Raw genomic sequence first — 19601 nt, forward strand, 5'->3', positions numbered from 1 at the left:
GCTCTGCTGTTTGTTCATGTGTGGAAACAACAGTGTCATCAGCGTAGAGCTTTACATCCTCACATGTTTCCTACATTAACTAAATGATCAGAGGACACACACCCCATCACATACTGGTTTCCTTAGAAACACTTCATCTTAATACTGAATAAAAATGGCTTCCTGCTTCTTCCTGTTTATATATTTGTATGATGTGAAACTTGAAGTTGGAAGAGAAAGAAACTTACAACCACAGTCTAACGGTTGTCAACATACCGAACCTGTAAACAAGCAGAGAAACAAACACCAACAACCCTGTTTTACACTTTATTGAGATTATCTGAGTGAATAAATGTGGAGAACCTACCACACTGTGCAGATACAGGAGATTAAAAAGAAAAACAAGATAAATGCTGAAATATCTACAAGGCAGCTAATAATTCATCTTCATTTAGTTTCTAACATGTCATAACTAACATTTGTGAATCCTGATCAAAGTGATGAATGAGATGAATTGATGAGATTTGATGGAGAGAAAAGTCCAGCAGAAAACAGTCAGTCAGCATGTGTGCAGTTGGTGGACGGTCCCTTGTTTCTGAGGATCATCAGCAGAAAGAGTCCACAGCAGTACACCAGACTCTTCACTATCAGCACTGTGGACAGCAGCAAGAGCAGCTTCACCCTCAACTCAGACTGGAAGGACACTGACAGCTTCACAGGGTGGAGAACAGGAACAGAGGTTGCAGCTGGATCAGATGGTGGAAATGTTTCTTTTTTCAGAAGTGGAGGAGTTGTTGCATAAACTGGTGGAGGAGAAGCAGGTGGAGGAGGTGGTGGAGGAGAAGCAGGTGGAGGAGAAGCAGGAACCTCTGGAAGAGAAAAATGTTGGAGTTACAGTGAGAAATGTCAGTCCTCTGCTCTCTTTGACAGCGTCTCCACATGAAGCTGAATCTCTGCTGAACACAGTCTCCAAGCCTTCATTACCTTGTTGTGTTTGGGCCTCCACTGTTTCCCCCTCATGCTTGACGTAGCAGATGTATTTATATCTGCTGAGAGCATCACCATCAACCACTCTGATGACGGCGGATTGTCTGGACCCTCTGAACTGTCCCTCAGCAGGGAGCAGGTCCTCCAGAGAGCCGTCCTCCTTCTGTCTTTTCCAGGAGAACTGGACCAGAGGAGGAAACATGGCTGAGGCCAGACACAGCAGGGAGCTCTTCCCCTCCTGGTGGACGTTGGATTCAATGGGGCAGACGTTCACCACGGGCTTCACCATCTGCTCCTCTGAAGTTTGACAGCACAAAGTTCACTACATACACTGGATTCAGCTTCATATCACACACACTCATCACCTCATGGCAGCAGGTGGACCACGTGGAAATCTTCTTTAGAAAGTCAATAAAATGATTTAATAACATGTTTATGTTTTTATTGATTACATTTAAATGAACCCTTTCATGATGAATTTTTAAATAACAATGCTTCATGTTTTTTAACTTAGAATAATTTACAGATGTAAACAGTGATACTTTATTTCTTCATCATATTTTACTATTTAAATTTTATTTTCTTTATCTTTTTTATAAAATATTTAGAATATTTATCATATAATACTTTTTTTCCCCTGTTTATCACTGAAGCAGTGTATAATTCTTATGTCCAGTATGAAATTAAGGATCATGTAACATTAAACTGTAACTTCTATTCTACGTAAAAAGTTTGATGAAAATTTGCAAGTAAATTCCTGAAAATGTATTTTTTTTTTATTCCACCTTAATGTTTGTTTCAGTTTCTCTTTACAACATAGTTTTGTTCACATGTTAAACATTTGGTCATAATATTTATCATATGATACATTTTCTTTTCCTGTTTATCACTGAAGCAAGCTTCTTAATTACAATGTATGAATATACAAATATACCGTCCTCACCCATGAATAATCTAGAAAATAAATTTTAAATAGACGTCCACTGTAGTGGACACTACACATGAAATAGTTAGAATATGACTGAAAAGTATTTATAGTTTAATATTTAATATTTTTCAATAAATTTAAATTTCCATTGTATTAATTTAATTCAATAACATTCATCCAGAAATTTTAACCAGCAAGTTGTCGAATGTGTTAGAAAAAGAAGAAGAAATTTGATTTAAATTGTTTAATTAATTAACTTTACTAATAAAACACAAACAAGTAAATTATAAATCTTTTATATGAATCAATATAGATAAAATAAAAATTCAAATGAAACATTTTAGTATGTCTTCATTTTTATCACTAAAAGTTTTATTTTTCTGCTTCATTGTATTTATTCTTATGTCCAACATGGAATTAAAGCTCATTTAACATTAAACTGTTAGTTATATTTTATGTAGAAATTTTGGTGAAACATTTGGACTTAAATTTATCAAAACGTAGATTTTTTTTCCACTTTCATGTTTGTTTTATTTTCTTTTTAAAATACATTTTTTGTTCAGATGTTAAACATTTGAGCTTTTTCATTTCTTAAAACACATTTTTCAAGTGACAATTAATTTAGTTTTGTTCTTTGAAAATTTAAACTATTTTTAAAGTAACAAAAACCAGCAGATGTCAGAGAATTACTGAGAAGATGAAAAAGTAAATGTTTGTATCATGACTAATATTTGCAGAAATAAAGAATAAGTTTAGTTGTTCAGTGAGATTTGAACATGTTTTCAGGAATTATTGAGCTTTTCTTCTGTAACAATGCCTGCATGATGAATTCTCTACTAATGATGAAAAAACTAACATGTAAAGCCTGAAGCAGCAGAAACTGACTTTAAACACATTTTAACTTCTACAAGAAAACAAGTGAAGGAAAAGAAATGTTTGTTCTTACCTGTTACATACAGTTTAGTCCCAGAACCAAAGATGAGGTACCACCATCCTCCACACAGTGAGAAAGACTGGTACAAAAACCTGTCTGCTGGTGAACGTGTCAGCTGAGGTGAAGGAGTTCAAATGAAGAAGCAGGATCATATTTCAGCTCCATGATGTGTTTCTCTAATGTTCATATCGACATGACTGTCTCTTCTTCTCTTCTCTTTTAGCCACACTAGCAGCATGGCTCTGATGTTAATGTCAGTCTGTTGGTCAGTCCACTACTTTAGTCCAGATGGACTGGATCTGGACTAAAGGATGGAGGGATGGATTGACATGAAACCTTTAACAGACATTCTTGGTCCACAGAGGATTAACTTCATGAAGGGACTTTGTTGATTCTGACTTTGTATCTAGCGCCACCATCAGGTGGACATTTGTGGTTCAGACTGAAATATCTCAACAACTATTGGATGTATTGTCTGGTTCAGATGTTCATGTTCCCTCAGGATGACCTGATGACCTTCTTCTTTTGTTTGTAGTGTTGGTGTATGGGACGGTGAGGAAGCTGCCTAGGCCCGTTGAAATGCCCTTTCTGACCTGCCGGTCGGATACTGATTCTTTTAGATTATTATAAATAAACTTTTGTATTTCAGTATTATCAACTGGTTTGTGGTGGGAGCTCTTCTGCCTCTGAAACCGGAGCAGACCGGACAGACAAGGGTGGTTGCAGCCTAAAACGTTTAATAATGGAAAGGGTAGTTATGTGTCTCTAAAAGCAGCTTTGTCAAGCTGTTTAGATCTCCGCTTTGGTGATGAATGGAACAGGATTACTGTTTCTGAAAGGAGACGATTGCTGAATGACTGTGTTTGGGAAGGCTTTGTGTAGTTTGGTGGCTAAAGCATTCCCTTCTGTAGATGACCATACCCGGGACATTTTGGCTAGAGACCATTATATCACCCATTTTACCACTGGGGATTTCCATATTAGCTTTCATGCAGCAAAACCTAAAACTTTAGAATCTGCAAATCTGCTGGCTGCCGAGATGAAGCTCCTTAGAGCCTTGGAGCAAACACGTGTTGCCCCGATGCTAAAGGTGGATTACAGAGACCCCCATAGAACAGATGACCACTTGGAGGCATTAATAGAGACTGTTAAAGGTCTGTGTAAAGAGGTCAAAATAATACAGGCTGCGGTACAGGGGTCTAAAAAGCCATCAGGTGCAGCAGCTTCTTTGAGTTTCCATCCAGGGACCTTGATACCAGTTCTGGAGCTGTACCAGGATCTGCCTCTAGGTGGAGGGTTAATAAACAGGCTCCGTGTGCTGGTAGAGTGGGTGTGATCGACACCTGCGGCGTGATTGCCCCGATGTGTCGGGAAACTAGAGGTGGTGGGCCAGACGCCTGTCCCCTCTATTAAGACTCAAGCTTTGGCCCCTTTGCAGCCATATAGCCGTTAAAGTGGGCGGAGTAGATTCTTATGTGTTAGTGGCACACTGTACTCGGATGTAGAGGTGTGGGATGGGTTAGAACAGGCTGAGGGGACCAGGGGTCAGGAGTTCTCTTGGTCTCTAGATGACTTGTTTAAGCCGTTGGGACTGAATCAGAAGGGGCTGGAAAATTTTGAACGTCAAGCTGTCCAGAATCTGTTAAATAAGCATCTTTCTATTTTTAGCACTGGTGATACAGATTTAGGAAGGACCCCGCTTGTAAGACATACAATTGACACGGGGGACGCTAAGCTCATTAAACAGCACCCACACCGTGTCCCTCTTCATTTACAGGAAGAGTGTGCAGAGCACATTAGACAGATGCAGGCGGGTGGTGTTATTCAGCCTCCCTGTAGCCCATGGGTTGCTCCGCTGGTTCTTCTGAGCATAAAGGATGGAGGCCTGTGGTTCTGTGTTGATTACCGTAGGCTGAACGACCTCACTTGTAAGGATGCTTATCCCTTCCCCAGAACTGATGCTGCTTTAGACAGCTTACATAAAGCTTGCTGGTTTTCTACCCTAGACCTTTATAGTGGTTACTGGCAGGTCGAAACTGACCCAAAACACCAATCAATACAAAAAAACAAGAAAAGAAAAGAAATTGAATTTAGAACCGTTGATCATCTGATCTGAAGTGTATAGTCATTCATATGAACTCAGTACCTGGTTTGAATTGTGTGTTCAGGGTGAGAAAAGGATCCAAGCGTGGACACAGAGCTGAGAATGTGAAAATGTTTATTATTCAACTGGTGATGAGCAGCAGAACGAGGAGGATGTGGCAGGCAGGCTTATGGGTGAAATACCATTAATTGGCCTAAAAGTCAATGATAAGATCTTAATATTACTTCTTAAACACACTGGGACCAAAGAAAAGAGGATTAAACAGGAATAGTGGGCTCTGTTTTCTTGCTTCTAGTTAAAGTAAATCCCGAAGCAAATGTCAATAACAAAAACAAATATAACAATCCATGCTCCTGTCATTCATCGCTGCACATTCAGGGAAAATCCTGTCAGGAATAATGTCTAATAATTGCATCCCTCACCACACGTCCAGTCAGTCCCTCATTCTGACAGAATGTCGGAGGTTGGTCCGGTTCCTCAACATGAGGCTCCGGTGCATCATTAACATGATCACAGAGAGGGACATTGTGTCTTTGTGAAGACGTTTCCAGAATATCCACAATATAGTTGTTAACAGAGTATTTTTATGTTTGTTGTGGCTCCGATGGGAAGTCATACAATTATACATAGAAGTGGATGTAGCTCAAAAAGTTTGAGAACCTCTGTCTTATAGGATGTATTTTTGGAAGTCTGTCGTAGTTTCCTCTAAGTATTGTATAAAATACATGATTAGCTATTTTTCTAGAGTAAAGATACCAGTACCATCACCAGTATATGATGCAACTATTTCCCCACGTTTATCTAGATACCAGTACTGTGATCATCTGAGCAAGTCCATCAAGTGTCGTTCTTTCTCTCATTTTTAAAGGTTTCCATGTTCGAGGAAATATTCTGTGCTGCTGTGTGTTGGAGAAAACATTAAAATTGCACGAGTAATAAAGAACAAGTACTTCTTCCCACATTATTAAATTAGGCAGGTACTAATTTCCCACTTTCCTAATTAATCAGGTTCTGTTCCACACAATGTCTTTATACCTTTCTCTTTAGGTTCTTCTCCTGCATGTTCTTTGATGGATCAAAATATGACAGACTACTTCTCTCAGTTAACTAATTTATTAATTACAATTGATATGAGAAATGTGCAAATACAGAACTCTGGATTCATATTACCTGTCCCCTGGATGAGCTGGACTCAGACTCCACAGAGCATCAGGTGATTGGCTTTCTACAAGCCAAAGGAATCAAATGGACAGTAACTACACTGAGGCATGTCACCATCAGAAAAAGAGAAACGTCAGTGACGGACCAACCGTACTTCTGAGATTCACCAATAGAAAACACAAGAACGCACTTCTGAAACAAAGAAAAATTTAAAAGGAACAGAGGTGTTCATAAATGAGCACCTAGCCAAACACAATGCTGACTTTAGCCAGAAAAGAACATCAGCTGAAGAAACAGAAGAAAATACAAAACACCTGGACTATGTTACGATCTGTCCTGCCACTCCCCTGATCCTACAGCACTCCCTGTTCTTCTGCTCCTCCATTCACTCCTCACCTCCCTCATCCTCCACACCTGTTCCTGATCCACTCATTATAATCCAGTCAACCTGCCACACCTGTGTTCCTCTGTTCCCCAGGCCTTTATAAACACCAGCCCTTCAGTCACTCATGGTCGGACCTTAATCTACACACAGCGGACTCACCCCTACTCCCTTCCATGGTTCCTGTCACAGTAAGACGTCTTCTGATATATCCTGTCTTGTTAATAAAGAATGTTAACCTGCCCTTGTCTCTGAGGAGTCCAGTGTAACAGAAGGTCCGACCTAAAACTGACGACATGTGCTGGAGGAAACGCATTCTGGTGGAATTGTTGCCAGACCTGGAGGTCCTCCTTTCCCTGAAGGACTTCAGTGTGGTCCACACCGCATTGGATACCTACGTGGACACACTGGCTGAGTTCCCCGGACCCCTGGTGAGGCTCCGCTCCGCTATGGATCTGGTCACCCAGTTAGAAGCCAGACCAACCCTCCTCCTTATCTTTCCGGACCTGGCTGAACTGGTAAAGGAGGCTTGGGAGGTTTATATGGAGGCTCAATTGGTGAATGTGGGGTTGAGAGCGCCACCAGAAACTCCCCCGGCTTCCACACCAGAGTCTGCAGCGTCTCCCTCGGCTTCCACACCAGAGTCTGCAGCGTCTTCCCCGGCTTCCACGCCGGTATCTCCAGCGTCTTCCCCGGCTTCCACGCCGGTATCTCCAGCGTCTCCCCCGGCTTCCACGCCAGCGTCTGCAGCGTCTCCCCCGGCTTCCACGCCAGCGTCTGCAGCGTCTCCCCCGGCTTCCAGGCCAGCGTCTGCAGCGTCTCCCCCGGCTTCCAGGCCAGCGTCTGCAGCGTCTCCCCCGGCTTCCAGGCCAGCGTCTGCAGCGTCTCCCCCGGCTTCCAGGCCAGCGTCTGCAGCGTCTCCCCCGGCTTCCAGGCCAGCGTCTGCAGCGTCGCCTCCAGCTCCCAGGCTCACGTCCCCAGTGTCGCCTCCAGCTCCCAGGCTCACGTCCCCAGTGTCGCCTCCAGCTCCCAGGCTCACGTCCCCAGTGTCGCCTCCAGCTCCCAGGCTCACGTCCCCAGTGTCGCCTCCAGCTCCCAGGCTCACGTCCCCAGTGTCGCCTCCAGCTCCCAGGCTCACGTCCCCAGTGTCGCCTCCAGCTCCCAGGCTCACGTCCCCTGTGTCGCCTCCAGCTCCCAGGCTCACGTCCCCTGTGTCGCCTCCAGCTCCTAGGCTCACGTCCCCTGAGCCTGTTCCCCGGTCCTGTCTGGCTCCACAGCGTCCGACGCCCCAGCAACGGTCAGTTCCGGCTCCACAGCCACGATCAGCCCCGGTCTTACAGACTCCCATGTCTGCTTCCCCGTCCAGTTCTGCTCCGCAGCTTCCGACGCCTGCTCCCCGGTCAGTCCCGGCTCTACAGCGTCCGACGCCACAGCAACGGTCAGTCCCGGCTCTACAGCGTCCGACGCCACAGCAACGGTCAGTCCCGGCTCTACAGCGTCCGACGCCACAGCAACGGTCAGTCCCGGCTCTACAGCGTCCTACACCACAGCCCCGGTCTGCACCAGACCTGCAGCCTTCTCCGCCTGCTTCCCAGTCCGGTCCCGCTCTACAGTGCCAGACGCCACAGCAACGGTCAGTCCCGGCTCTTCTGCGTCTGACACCACAGCCCCGGTCTGTTCCTGTCCTGCAGCCTCCCGTGCCTGCTCCCCGGTCTTCACCGGATCTCCCACGTCATACACCGATGCCACGGATTGTTCCTGCTCGGTCTCCGACGTCTGCTCCACGGGCTGCACCATTACCTCCGGCACCAGCGCAACGGTCCTGCCCGGCGCTTGCCAGTCCAAGGTCAGCTCAAGTCTCCGAGGGGGTCTCAGAGCGAGACGCTCCTCTCCAGCCCCTGGTTCTGTCCAGCCTGTCAGTTCCTGTCTCCGAGGAGGTAGATGGTTTCTGCGCTCCTCTCCCGCCAGTGACTCCAGTTTCCAAGGGGGTCTCCAAGTGGGACGCTCCTCTCCAGCCTCTGGGTCTTTCCTGTTTCCCGCTCCTGTCAGTGCAACCTTCCCGTCGCCCACCAGAGACCCCGCTCCTGTCAGTGCGACCTTCCCGTCGCCCACCAGAGACCCCGCTCCTGTCAGTGCGACCTTCCCGTCGCCCACCAGAGACCCCGCTCCTGTCAGTGCGACCTTCCCGTCGCCCACCAGAGACCCCGCTCCTGTCAGTGCGACCTTCCCGTCGCCCACCAGAGACTCGGCTCCTGTCAGTGCGACCTTCCCGTCGCCCACCAGAGACTCGGCTCCTGTCAGTGCGACCTCCCGGTCGCCCACCAGACTTATTATTAACATGTCTGTCTTACAGAGCTCCTGTCTGCACCTCTCTCTGCGCTTCAGTTTGTGTGCCTCCCTGCATTCCAGCTTCAGTCGGCACACCTCTCTGAGCTCCAGTCAGCGCGCCTGCCAGAGATCCAGCTCCAGTCAGCGCGCCTGCCAGAGATCCAGCTCCAGTCAGCGCGCCTGCCAGAGATCCAGCTCCAGTCAGCGCGCCTGCCAGAGATCCAGCTCCAGTCAGCGCGCCTGCCAGAGATCCAGCTCCAGTCAGCGCGCCTGCCAGAGATCCAGCTCCAGCCAGTGCCTCCCTCAGGCCGTCCGCCTGAGGTCCAGCTCCAGCCCGAGCAGCCCTCTGGCTGCTCGGGCCAGGGGACCAGGGGTCCAGCCTGCTCTGCCGCCGACAGAGATCCACCTAGCCTGTTCTCCAGAGCTCCGGTCCGAGCCAGCCTGTCCGCCAGGGGCCAGCCCCAGGCCCACATGCCCTCCGGGTCCTCCTTCCATGACCCGGCCCTGGTCTGCTCGTCCCCCGGGTCGTCCTCCTTCCATGACCCGGCCCTGGTCTGCTCGTCCCCCGGGTCGTCCTCCTTCCATGACCCGGCCCTGGTCTGCTCGTCCCCCGGGTCGTCCTCCTTCCATGACCCGGCCCTGGTCTGCTCGTCCCCCGGGCCGTCCTCCTTCCATGACCCGGCCCTGGTCTGCTCGTCCCCCGGGTCGTCCTCCTTCCATGACCCGGCCCTGGTCTGCTCGACCTCTGGGTCGTCCTCCTTCCATGACCCGGCCCTGGTCTGCTCGACCTCTGGGTCGTCCTCCATCCATGCCCTGGTCTGTTCGTCCTCCGGGTCGTCCTCCAGAGATCCAGCCCTGGCCCTGGTCCGCTCATCCTCCGGGTCGTCCTCCGTCCATGACCCGGCCCTGGTCCACTCACCCTCCGGGCCGTCCTCCAGAAATCCGGTCCAGGTTTTCCCGTCCTCCTGGACGCCCACCGACGTTTTGGGGTGTTTTGTCTCCCCCTTGTGGTCGTCTGCCAGGGCTCCTGTCCTCACCGCCCTCCTGTCGTCCTCCCAGCCGTCTGGAATCCGGCCTTCTGGAGGGGGGGGTACTGTTACGATCTGTCCTGCCACTCCCCTGATCCTACAGCACTCCCTGTTCTTCTGCTCCTCCATTCACTCCTCACCTCCCTCATCCTCCACACCTGTTCCTGATCCACTCATTATAATCCAGTCAACCTGCCACACCTGTGTTCCTCTGTTCCCCAGGCCTTTATAAACACCAGCCCTTCAGTCACTCATGGTCGGACCTTAATCTACACACAGCGGACTCACCCCTACTCCCTTCCATGGTTCCTGTCACAGTAAGACGTCTTCTGATATATCCTGTCTTGTTAATAAAGAATGTTAACCTGCCCTTGTCTCTGAGGAGTCCAGTGTAACAGACTACAACCTGCAAAACCTTCATTAAACTTATCGGATCATCCGAGGAAGCCAAGGTGATTTATATTAAGGAACGTTGAACAACTGGAAAAGTCCAATGACTGACAGAATCTGGTCTACAGCTAGAGGAACAAAGATCAGCATGGGTGAACTGCTCTGGACTCTGAGGTAACTAACAGAACTAAACTATGACAACGATGGAATTCACTCTATATCTGGGGATTCAGTCTTTACACAGAGGATAAGTTAAAATCATCAGTTGGAGCTGGAAGTATTTCAATATACTGATCCCAACATGGATGTGGAACAGGATTTAGATCCAGAAAATAACTTTTTAGCTGCCATAAAAAATAATTACTGCTACTACACAGATGATCAATACAACCAGAACATTGACTCAGGGAGTAAATTATCACCTCTGCATTTTAATTGTAGAAGCTTATATGCTCACTTTAATAATATTAAAAGCTATTTACAAACATTTACTAAACCATTTAGTATAATAGTATTATCTGAAACATGGATGTCTATTGACAAAAGTATAGACTTGGAATTAAATGGCTATGAGCTCAGGGATAAGAATAGACTAAATAAAGGTGGTGGGGGTGGTGTCATGTATGTAGAACTTGAGGGTTTTAGAAAGAATGACATCTGTCACTAACAGCTTACGTTAATACTTAATAATTGAAGTCTTTCTGGAAAAAACAAAAACATTATTGTTAGCTGTGTGTACAGAGCACCTGGGTCAAGCATTAATACATTCAGTGTGTGGATGGAAAGTGCATTTTCAAAAATAGGTAACCAAACTAGTTTTGTGTGTGGGGACTTAAATATCGACAAATTGTATCCCAACAATCACAATGGTACTGATGCATTTATTAATACAATATACAGTATGACCTTATTTCCAAAATTCACTAGATCCAGCAGAATCATGTCTCATTCTGCCATTCTGATCATATTTTCACTCATGACATTAACAATAATGTTATGAATGGATTGTTAATCAATGACATAAGTGACCATCTGCCAGTGTTTCCAGTTCATGACGTCAAGTTACAAGAAAGAGTCAAAAAAACAAATAAAATATAGACGAGCAAGAACTGAGGAAAGCACTAAAAATGAATTACTGGAAAACAACTGGGACATAATTTACAGAGAAAAAGATTTTAATTTAGCATATAACAAGTTTCTAAAATATTTTCTCCATTATATAATTGTTTTCATATTTTGAAATGTAGCTGAAAAGTTGCCCATGGATCACCGAAGGAAATACCTGTAAAAAGAAAACTTTACTTTCCAGAGACTTCCTAAGAAAGAGAACTAAAGAGACAGAATATAAACATAAAAATACAAAAATTAATTAACTTAAATCATAAGGACAAGAATAAAAGATACTATAAGAGGATATTAGAGGAAAATAGCAGGAATACGGAAAATACTAAATAATATTAGAAGAAATAGATTCAAACAGAATAATTTGTCTAAGTATTTCATGGATAATGACATTAGAAATTACAACATGAAAGAGGTAGATAATAACTTTAATGAATACGTTGTTAGTGTAGGACCTGACCCTGCTAAAAAAAATCCCTGATTCAGGAACTTATGATCATTTAAGTGAGAGAAATCCTTGTTCATTGTTTCTTCAAGCAGTGGATGAAAAGGAAATTCTGAATATTGTTATGAAATGTAAGAAGAAACAGGCCACTGAATGTAATGATGTTGATATATTTCTAGTAAAAAAAGTCATTGAGGGCATTTCTAAACCATCAACATACATCTTTAATTTATCATTTCAAACTGGTACATTTCCCAATAAAATGAAAACATCTAAAGTCATCCCCCTGTTTAAGGCTGGAGACAAACACTATTTTAATAACTACAGACCGTCTCCTTACTACCACCATTTATTTTAAAATAATGGAAAAACTCTTCAGTAACAGATTGGACTCTTTTTTTTTAGAAAAACACAAAATTCTTGCAGAGAATCAGTTTGGGTTCCGGTCAAACAGATCAACATCACATAATGCTGTTTGGTAATAAAGCAAATAATACACTGTTATTAATAACAATAGAAGCAGTGGAAACAGACAGAGTGCATGAAATAAAATGTTTGGGGGTAATCATTGATGACAAACTCAACTGGAAATCACATATTAAACACGGACAAACTAAAGTCTCAAGAAGTATTTCTATAATAAGCAAAGCTAAGAAGGTCCTGGATCAGAAATCCCTCCATACACTTTACTGTTCTCTAGTCTCACCGTACTTACAATGCTGTGCTGAGGTATGGGGCAACTACTACAAAACATCATGACGGCCACTGACTACTATTCAAAAAGAGCAATACGGACATTTCATAACAGCTATCAGGAACACACACACTCATTATTCCTTCAGTCAAAATTATTACAATTTACTGACATTGTGGCCAAAATATCAAACAACCTCAATAATGTTCAAAGCTAAAATAATCTATTACCAAAAAATGTACAGAAATTATTAACAATTCATGAGAGTAATTATAATTTAAAGGAGAAAATTAACTTTAATATCTCCTTAATTCGTACAAGCAGGAAAAGTTTTGTGTTTCGTTATTGGGGTGAGACTATGGAACAGGGTCACCATGGATTTGAAGCAGCGTCCAAGCATGAAACAATTTAAAATGAGCTGCAAAGACACTGTTTTCCAGAGGTATAGGGATGAGGGAGGTGCTGGGTAGCACTAATGGTTAAGAGGATAGTGTGCTGGTGTTAATTCTTTCTTCAGGGGTCATTTTTCTGGTTTCGTCTTCTGATTGTATGTGCATGTGTGTATGTAGGTGTGTGTATGTATGTGTACATTTACATTTAATATTGTTGTATTATGAGTATATTAATTAAGTTCACATATTTATCAAAAAAAGGCCAGAAACCAAATTTATTTAACTGCTAATATCAGGCCTTGGCTTCTAGACAGATTTAAACCAGGAAACTTATCACCAGTATTTATTATTTAATGAGAAGAGGTCGAAGTTCACAAGTTAAACTTCTTCTCACTCCCTTTCAAATATGTGTTTGTATGTCTTATTTGTTTTCTGTCTTCATTTGTATGTTTTTTTTTATATTTCTTTCTTTATTTTTATCTTATATTTTTTTTTATTAAAAATTAAATAAAAATTCAGATCAGTCCAAGATTTGTCTTTTAAAATGGAATAAAGTGAAATGATGAGCTGAAATCTGCTGAAAGCTGTTAAACAACAAGAGCTGCTGGAAGTGTTTTCATGAAGAGCTCATTAACATTGTGAAGGAGGAATGGACTTTATTCCAGCAGCAGCTCAAAGCAGGAGATTCATATTTTTCTGGATATTTGAAGGAAAACATTCATTATTAACCAAAGATGCTGAAAATGGATTGATTTGATTGATGGTGTGTTGAGGTTTCATTTCATCATTTAACACTGCAGATATCTGAAATCTTCACAGAGTTGATGGTTTGAGAAAATTCTGCTAATAAGAAAAAGAAGAATAAAATGTTAAATCCATAAAGACAGCAGTAAAGAAGAAACTCCCTCAGCTCAGTGTGTTTGTGACTCTGTCTGAGATGGAGGTGAAATATGTGAACCTGGGCTGTGCTTTACTGCTCTCTTCCTGCCACTAACACTGTTTGACATCTGCTCATCTGAAGGTTTTTGTACAGGCTGCAGGGATCATTTCTCACTGTGGAAACCAGATTTGTAACAGCTACAGTAGTAGGTGGCTGAATGAACCAGTTTAACTTTCTCTATCTGCAACTCACAGCCGTTCTGAATATTTACAGCTGAAAAATCATTTATTTGAGGATGAGTCGAATAACTTTTATCTATTTTTCCATTTGTCTTATCAATATCGAATATTACTCTGAATGTTTCTTTCTTCTGGTACCAGAACACATAATCGTTGACATCACACAGGTGAATGTTTCTACATCTGAAGGAGACACTTTGACCAACTCTCCTGGTCAATGTTAAATCCTCCTGAATCAGCTCTGCTGCCATGGCAACCAGCGCTGTAGAGACACAGCCAGACAGATGAAGGTTAGTGTGACAGTGTTTGTTCCAGGTGGAGTTTGTTGGCTCCTGATTGGCTGGAAACACTCACCTGAACACAGCCAGCACAGAGCAGCAGCTGGGAGGAAAAGCATTGTGTGCAGTGGTGTTTCCTCTGGTGAACCTGGGGAGAAGTGGTGCTCTGATGCAGCTGAGGCCAAACAAGGACGAGCTGTGAGATCAGAGCAGGACCACGTGCTTTCTAACAGGTCCTCAAAACTCCCATCAGCCCCTGCGGCCCACAGATCAGACTGCTGCTGCTGATTGACAGCTCAGCTGAAGCTGCTGTGTGCTTTCATGCTCTTGACTTCAATCTGACAGCAGATGAAAAAAATCTGCCTCACATGATGCAGAAAGACTAAAAACATTCATGTTCCCACAAACACGTTCAGGTTGGTGGTGAATTTAGTACCACACACTGTTATCTGTTGTTTAGCAGCTGGGATGAAAATACACAACTACAAACCCACACAGCTCCTCAACTCTCATTCAGCTCTTCAATGTGGGTCTGTGGATCCTCACTGGGAACACAATCAAACATACTGGGACATGTGGGAAAGGATCCCAGTGTGCATACTGGACATATGTTACAGCATCCACAGGAAGACACTTTCTCATCATTTCCATGTAGATTCTGTCATTTGAAGCTCTTTCACAGTCAGATCTGGACTATAAACCATGTTCTACACTGTATGTTGACATGTAGAAATAATTCCATTCTGCTTGTAAGAAGCTCTTCATGGAAACAAACATGGCTACACTGGTGTTACTGGATTATGTTGATGCATGAAAACAGCTTTGCTGCACAGCTGAATGATTGTGCTGAAAACACTGAGAACAAACTGAAGATGGAGCTGTTGTGTTACTTTGGCTTCACAGTCAGTGTAGACAATATACAAAGCAGCTTCAAAGATAAATGTGGAATCAAACAGAGTTCAGGAGCTGCAGCTTCCATCTTCATGGAAAACAATCAGCTGATTATTTCATTATTCTTCATGTAGACGACTCAATAAAGATGAAACCACTTGATTTCCTAAATGTTTACTGGTTCCAACAAGTTTCTCCAGTCCGACCCGACTTGGAACAGAAGCAAATATATTGGGACATGTGGGAACGTCAGCTGGAATATTTTGGAGCCTCCAGACAAAGAACTTTATCATTGATCTCTTTACTATTGAACATGTTTAAAAAGTGACTTTGAACATAATTAACATTCATTAACAGGATGATCAAACTGGATTTTTCTCCAGTGTTTCATGTTTGTGTTTCTTTGGGAATGATTGGAATATTCTCTCTTCCATATTTACACATTCACTGTCTGAGCATAAAAACATCTCCACCTGGATTTAACTCAGCAGATGATCTGGAGCTGCTTCAGCTGCTCAGGTCCAGGTTCAGCAACATGATGTTCCAGAAAAATCAGCTCAGCCGACTGTCAGAAGAAACTGGAAGCAGCTTTTTCCATCCAGAGTTTTTCCTCTGATGGAAGCAGCATATTCCAAGATGAACATTTCAGGATCAGGAACAACTGCTCAGTCAGGTTGGAAAGACAGAGTCTGAGCAGATTATCATCCATGTCTAATTCCTCTTCATCCTCCAGCTGCAGAAGGACCGTCTTCAGGGTGGAACTGACACCAGACTTCTGACCAGATTCCTTCAACTCTTTGCTTCTGGAAACAGATTTGTCTTCACTTCATTTCTTCTGCTCAGTTAATAAAAAATAGACATGATGAAGTCAAAGAGGGAAAAATGTCCTGAAGCTGAATTCTCATTAAATATGAACATTTCCATAAACAGCAGCTTTGCTCATGAAGCTGGAACTCTGCATACTGACCAACCAGATACTGTGTACACTGACAGCTGTGCTAGAAAAGGATCAGTTTTAGGAGGAAAAAGTGGAAATAAACTCCAGTGTGGATGTTTCTGCAGATGTTCAGGATGAACTTGATGTGATGAAAGTTGTTCTTGTTGATTTCATGCTGTTTAATGACGTGTTTCCTCTTCAAATCAGACAGGACTGGAACAGGAAAGAAAATGTAGATAATGGCTGCAAAAGCCAGAATGATGCTAAAAGCCAGAATTCCAGCATGAAGTGAAAGCAGCAGAAAATAAGTCAGATGTTCTTGTAGAAAACAAAGTTGTGGATGAAGTCTGCAGATGAGGCCTTCTTTCCTGATTCTAGCCATGAGTCGACAGCAGCTCCTGCATGAACAACCTGAGATAAAACTCCTGGCCGTCATCCACACACACTTCATCCCACATTCCACAGGTAAGTACTGCAGACCTGTGGAAGCAACAAGAAAAGCTAAATTCATTTGTGTCCAACTTTCAGACAGAAAGCTTCCAGATCACTTTGGTGTTCAGTCATTTCCTCTTAGACACGTGTTAGAATGAATGAGGACGACATTCAGATGAAACATGAAGACTTATTTCCAAAGTTTACATCACGTCTATATTTGAAAAGATCCACTTTGCTTTGATTTTGTCTCTTGTTCATCTGTGTCGCCCCAATGTGTGAAAATAATCATACAACTTCAAAGAGGATTTCTTCTCTATCATGAGGTCCAGAAGGTCAAAGAGGAGTTAGAAGGCTACCTTGTCTGCGTCTAGAACGTTTGGATCTTCTGAACTCTTTTCTAAAAATAAACAAAACTGTCTGAAACTCACCACCGGCCTTCTGGCCTCAGCCGCTTGCAAGCTTCTTTCCGGCTCTACTGGTTTGTTGTTCACAGAGAAGAGAGCGCGGATTAACGCTACAAACTTTGAAAATCAACCCCTGCTCAAGCTGGACAAGCGCTTTACAGTCTAATGTTGTCGTATTCACTTGGCAGAATATTCTGTGGGGCATGGTACTTTATTTCATTTCTTATATCAGCTGTCAGTGTTTGTTCATTAAGACAACTGATTATTTATGTTTGTGCTATAAAGAAAAAAAGAACACAGTTTTGTTAATATGGAGTTGCTTAAAACTTTCATCATCGTGGATACTTTGATTTGGTTTTATTTTCTCTCTTTTACTGTAGTGTTTTAAAAGTTTTTATTAAAAACAGTGTTGGATTGGATTTATGACTCTTCTTTTGTTTACATCTGGTAATTTAAAGTAACTCAAATAAATCTAGTACTTTTTACTTTTACTTGAGTAGATCTTTGGTGCGTACTATAACTTTTACTTGAGTAGAATTTAAGCAAAGTAAAGAAATACATCTGCTACGTCAAGCATGAGGGTGGAACAGTGGAGGCCCAAACACAACAAGGTAATGAAGGCTTGGAGACTGTGTTCAGCAGAGATTCAGCTTCATGTGGAGACGCTGTCAAAGAGAGCAGAGGAGCAGAGGACTGACATTTCTCACTGTAACTCCAACATTTGACTCCTTTTCTGTTTCAGAGCTTCCAGCTCCAGCAGCCTCCTGTCCTCCAGAGAGAGAACCAGCAGACCTGCAAGCTGACTGTAAGATCTCCTGCTGCCTCTCTGCATGGACAGCTCCAATGTCCAATGAGGACGCTAGAAGTACTTTAGGGGCTTAAAGCCACTGTACACTACCTGCTCAGCAGCAAACAGCAGACAGACCATAATATGTCAGAGATCAGTTTGGTAGTTGTTGTGGAGCTCTGCTGCCCCCAAGTGGACGTAAAAGAAAATTATTAAATAAACTTCAGCTTATAATATTCTTTGTTTTTAGATTTGGACTTTACATTTTATCAACGATCTGATCTGTCTGTCTTTCAGTGTCCTTCCAGTCTGAGTTGAGGGTGAAGCTGCTCTTGCTGCTGTCCACAGTGCTGATAGTGAAGAGTCTGGTGTACTGCTGTGGACTCTCTCTGCTGATGATCCTCAGAAACAAGGGGCCGTCCACCAACTGCACACATGCTGACTGTTTTCTGCTGGACTTTTCTCTCCGTCAAATCTCATGAGACTATGGAACAGGGTCACCATGGATTTGAAGCAGCGTCCAAGCATGAAACAATTTAAAATGAGCTGCAAAGACACTGTTTTCCAGAGGTATAGGGATGAGGGAGGTGCTGGGTAGCACTAATGGTTAAGAGGATAGTGTGCTGGTGTTAATTCTTTCTTCAGGGGTCATTTTTCTGGTTTCGTCTTCTGATTGTATGTGCATGTGTGTATGTAGGTGTGTGTATGTATGTGTACATTAACATTTAACATTGTTGTATTACGAGTATATTAATTAAGTTTACATATTTATAAAAAAAGTACCTGAAACCAAATTTATTTAACTGCTAATATTCTTTTCTATTCTATTTTATTCTTGTCACGGCTGGGTTCAGCCGTCGGAGGGAGGAAAGCAGGACCCAAATAGCAGACGTGATAACAGAACAGGTTTATTAAACACGAGGGATCTGGGTGGTCTGAGCTGGAGAGGGTCCGGGGTTCAGGTTCTCTGGGGGAAGAGGAAAATGGTGAGTGGAGTTCTATGCAACAAAGTCCTGTGATTCCAAGCTGGTGAGCGGCTTACTATCCAAATGAAACTCCGGAGTGAAGGAGGAGGTAGGCTGTCACGGCTGATGCTGAGCTGAAGAATGAAGGGCAGGCAGGCAGGTGGCGAGGTACACAGCTGGCGGTTGGAGGAGGAAGACTGGAGGTCAGATCACTGGAATGCTGGAGTGTATCGATGCTGGAGAAGAGGTGAGGAAGCAAAGGTAAGTATACTGGACAGGAACAATGGAATAACTAGTAGCGGCCTGATTTACCACAAAAACAGTGAGATAATCTGGCGAGGTCTGGTTGCTCCTGCAGTCCTCATAAAGGGAGGTTTGATGAGGGTTGATGGAACGCAGCTGCGGAGAAAGGAGCAGACCGGACTCCGCCCCAAGCTCACTGAAACCTGCACAGCCCCACCTAAACCTCAGGTAGAGAAAGACATGCAGCAGAACCGTGACAATTCTATTCTACAGTCATTTAGCAGACGCTTTTATCCAAAGCGACTTACATTTGAGAGTAAGAACAGCACAAGCATGAATTCAAACAAGATGGGACGTCATAATTAAGTGATCTTGTTCATCTGTGTCGCTCCAATGTGTGAAAATAATCATTACAATTCATTTTTCTGCAGCACACACTCCTTTCAAGGCCAGACAGAGCTTCAACATCCTTCTTCTGTAGGTAGGACCAGTCTGAAGAAGAACTAACCACCATGATTTCCTCTTTCCACAATCATAGCAGCTGATATTGATCATGAAATGGGACAATGCAGGTTGTGAATGTGGCTGTTATGGGATTGTTGTGAACTTCATGTTGACTCTGATCATTTGCAGCTAATAGTCGGCTGAAGATAGAAATTGTGTTTGAC

General features: G+C 43.5%; 2 protein-coding genes across 3 annotated transcripts in view; one reads left to right on the plus strand and one right to left on the minus strand.

Moving 5' to 3' along the window:
- LOC121645172 overlaps nt 1-3178 on the minus strand; it is a 30763-nt gene extending 27585 nt beyond the window's left edge. The window contains exons 1-3 of one of the 2 annotated variants that reach the window (XR_006011360.1): nt 2841-3178; nt 964-1263; nt 445-848 (exon numbers count right to left, since the gene is read on the minus strand). Coding sequence is in view for 1 of the 2 variants with exons in the window: in XM_041993583.1 (XP_041849517.1) it covers nt 535-848; nt 964-1255 (606 nt within the window). In the remaining variant the exon portion in view is untranslated. Of the gene's footprint in view, nt 1-293; nt 849-963; nt 1264-2840 lie in introns of those variants that run through there. The other variant, XM_041993583.1, reaches the window with a different exon arrangement.
- LOC121644999 (immunoglobulin lambda-1 light chain-like) overlaps nt 1-18207 on the plus strand; it is a 58056-nt gene extending 39849 nt beyond the window's left edge. Inside the window, exons 5-6 of the mRNA XM_041993274.1 lie at nt 17681-17743; nt 18023-18207. Coding sequence (XP_041849208.1) covers nt 17681-17743; nt 18023-18207 — 248 coding nt within the window. The remainder of the gene's footprint in view (nt 1-17680; nt 17744-18022) is intronic.
- The last annotated feature ends 1394 nt before the right edge of the window (nt 18208-19601 follow it).

This window comes from Melanotaenia boesemani, chromosome 8 (genome assembly GCF_017639745.1).
Source record: "Melanotaenia boesemani isolate fMelBoe1 chromosome 8, fMelBoe1.pri, whole genome shotgun sequence".
Taxonomy (NCBI): Eukaryota; Metazoa; Chordata; class Actinopteri; order Atheriniformes; family Melanotaeniidae; genus Melanotaenia; species Melanotaenia boesemani.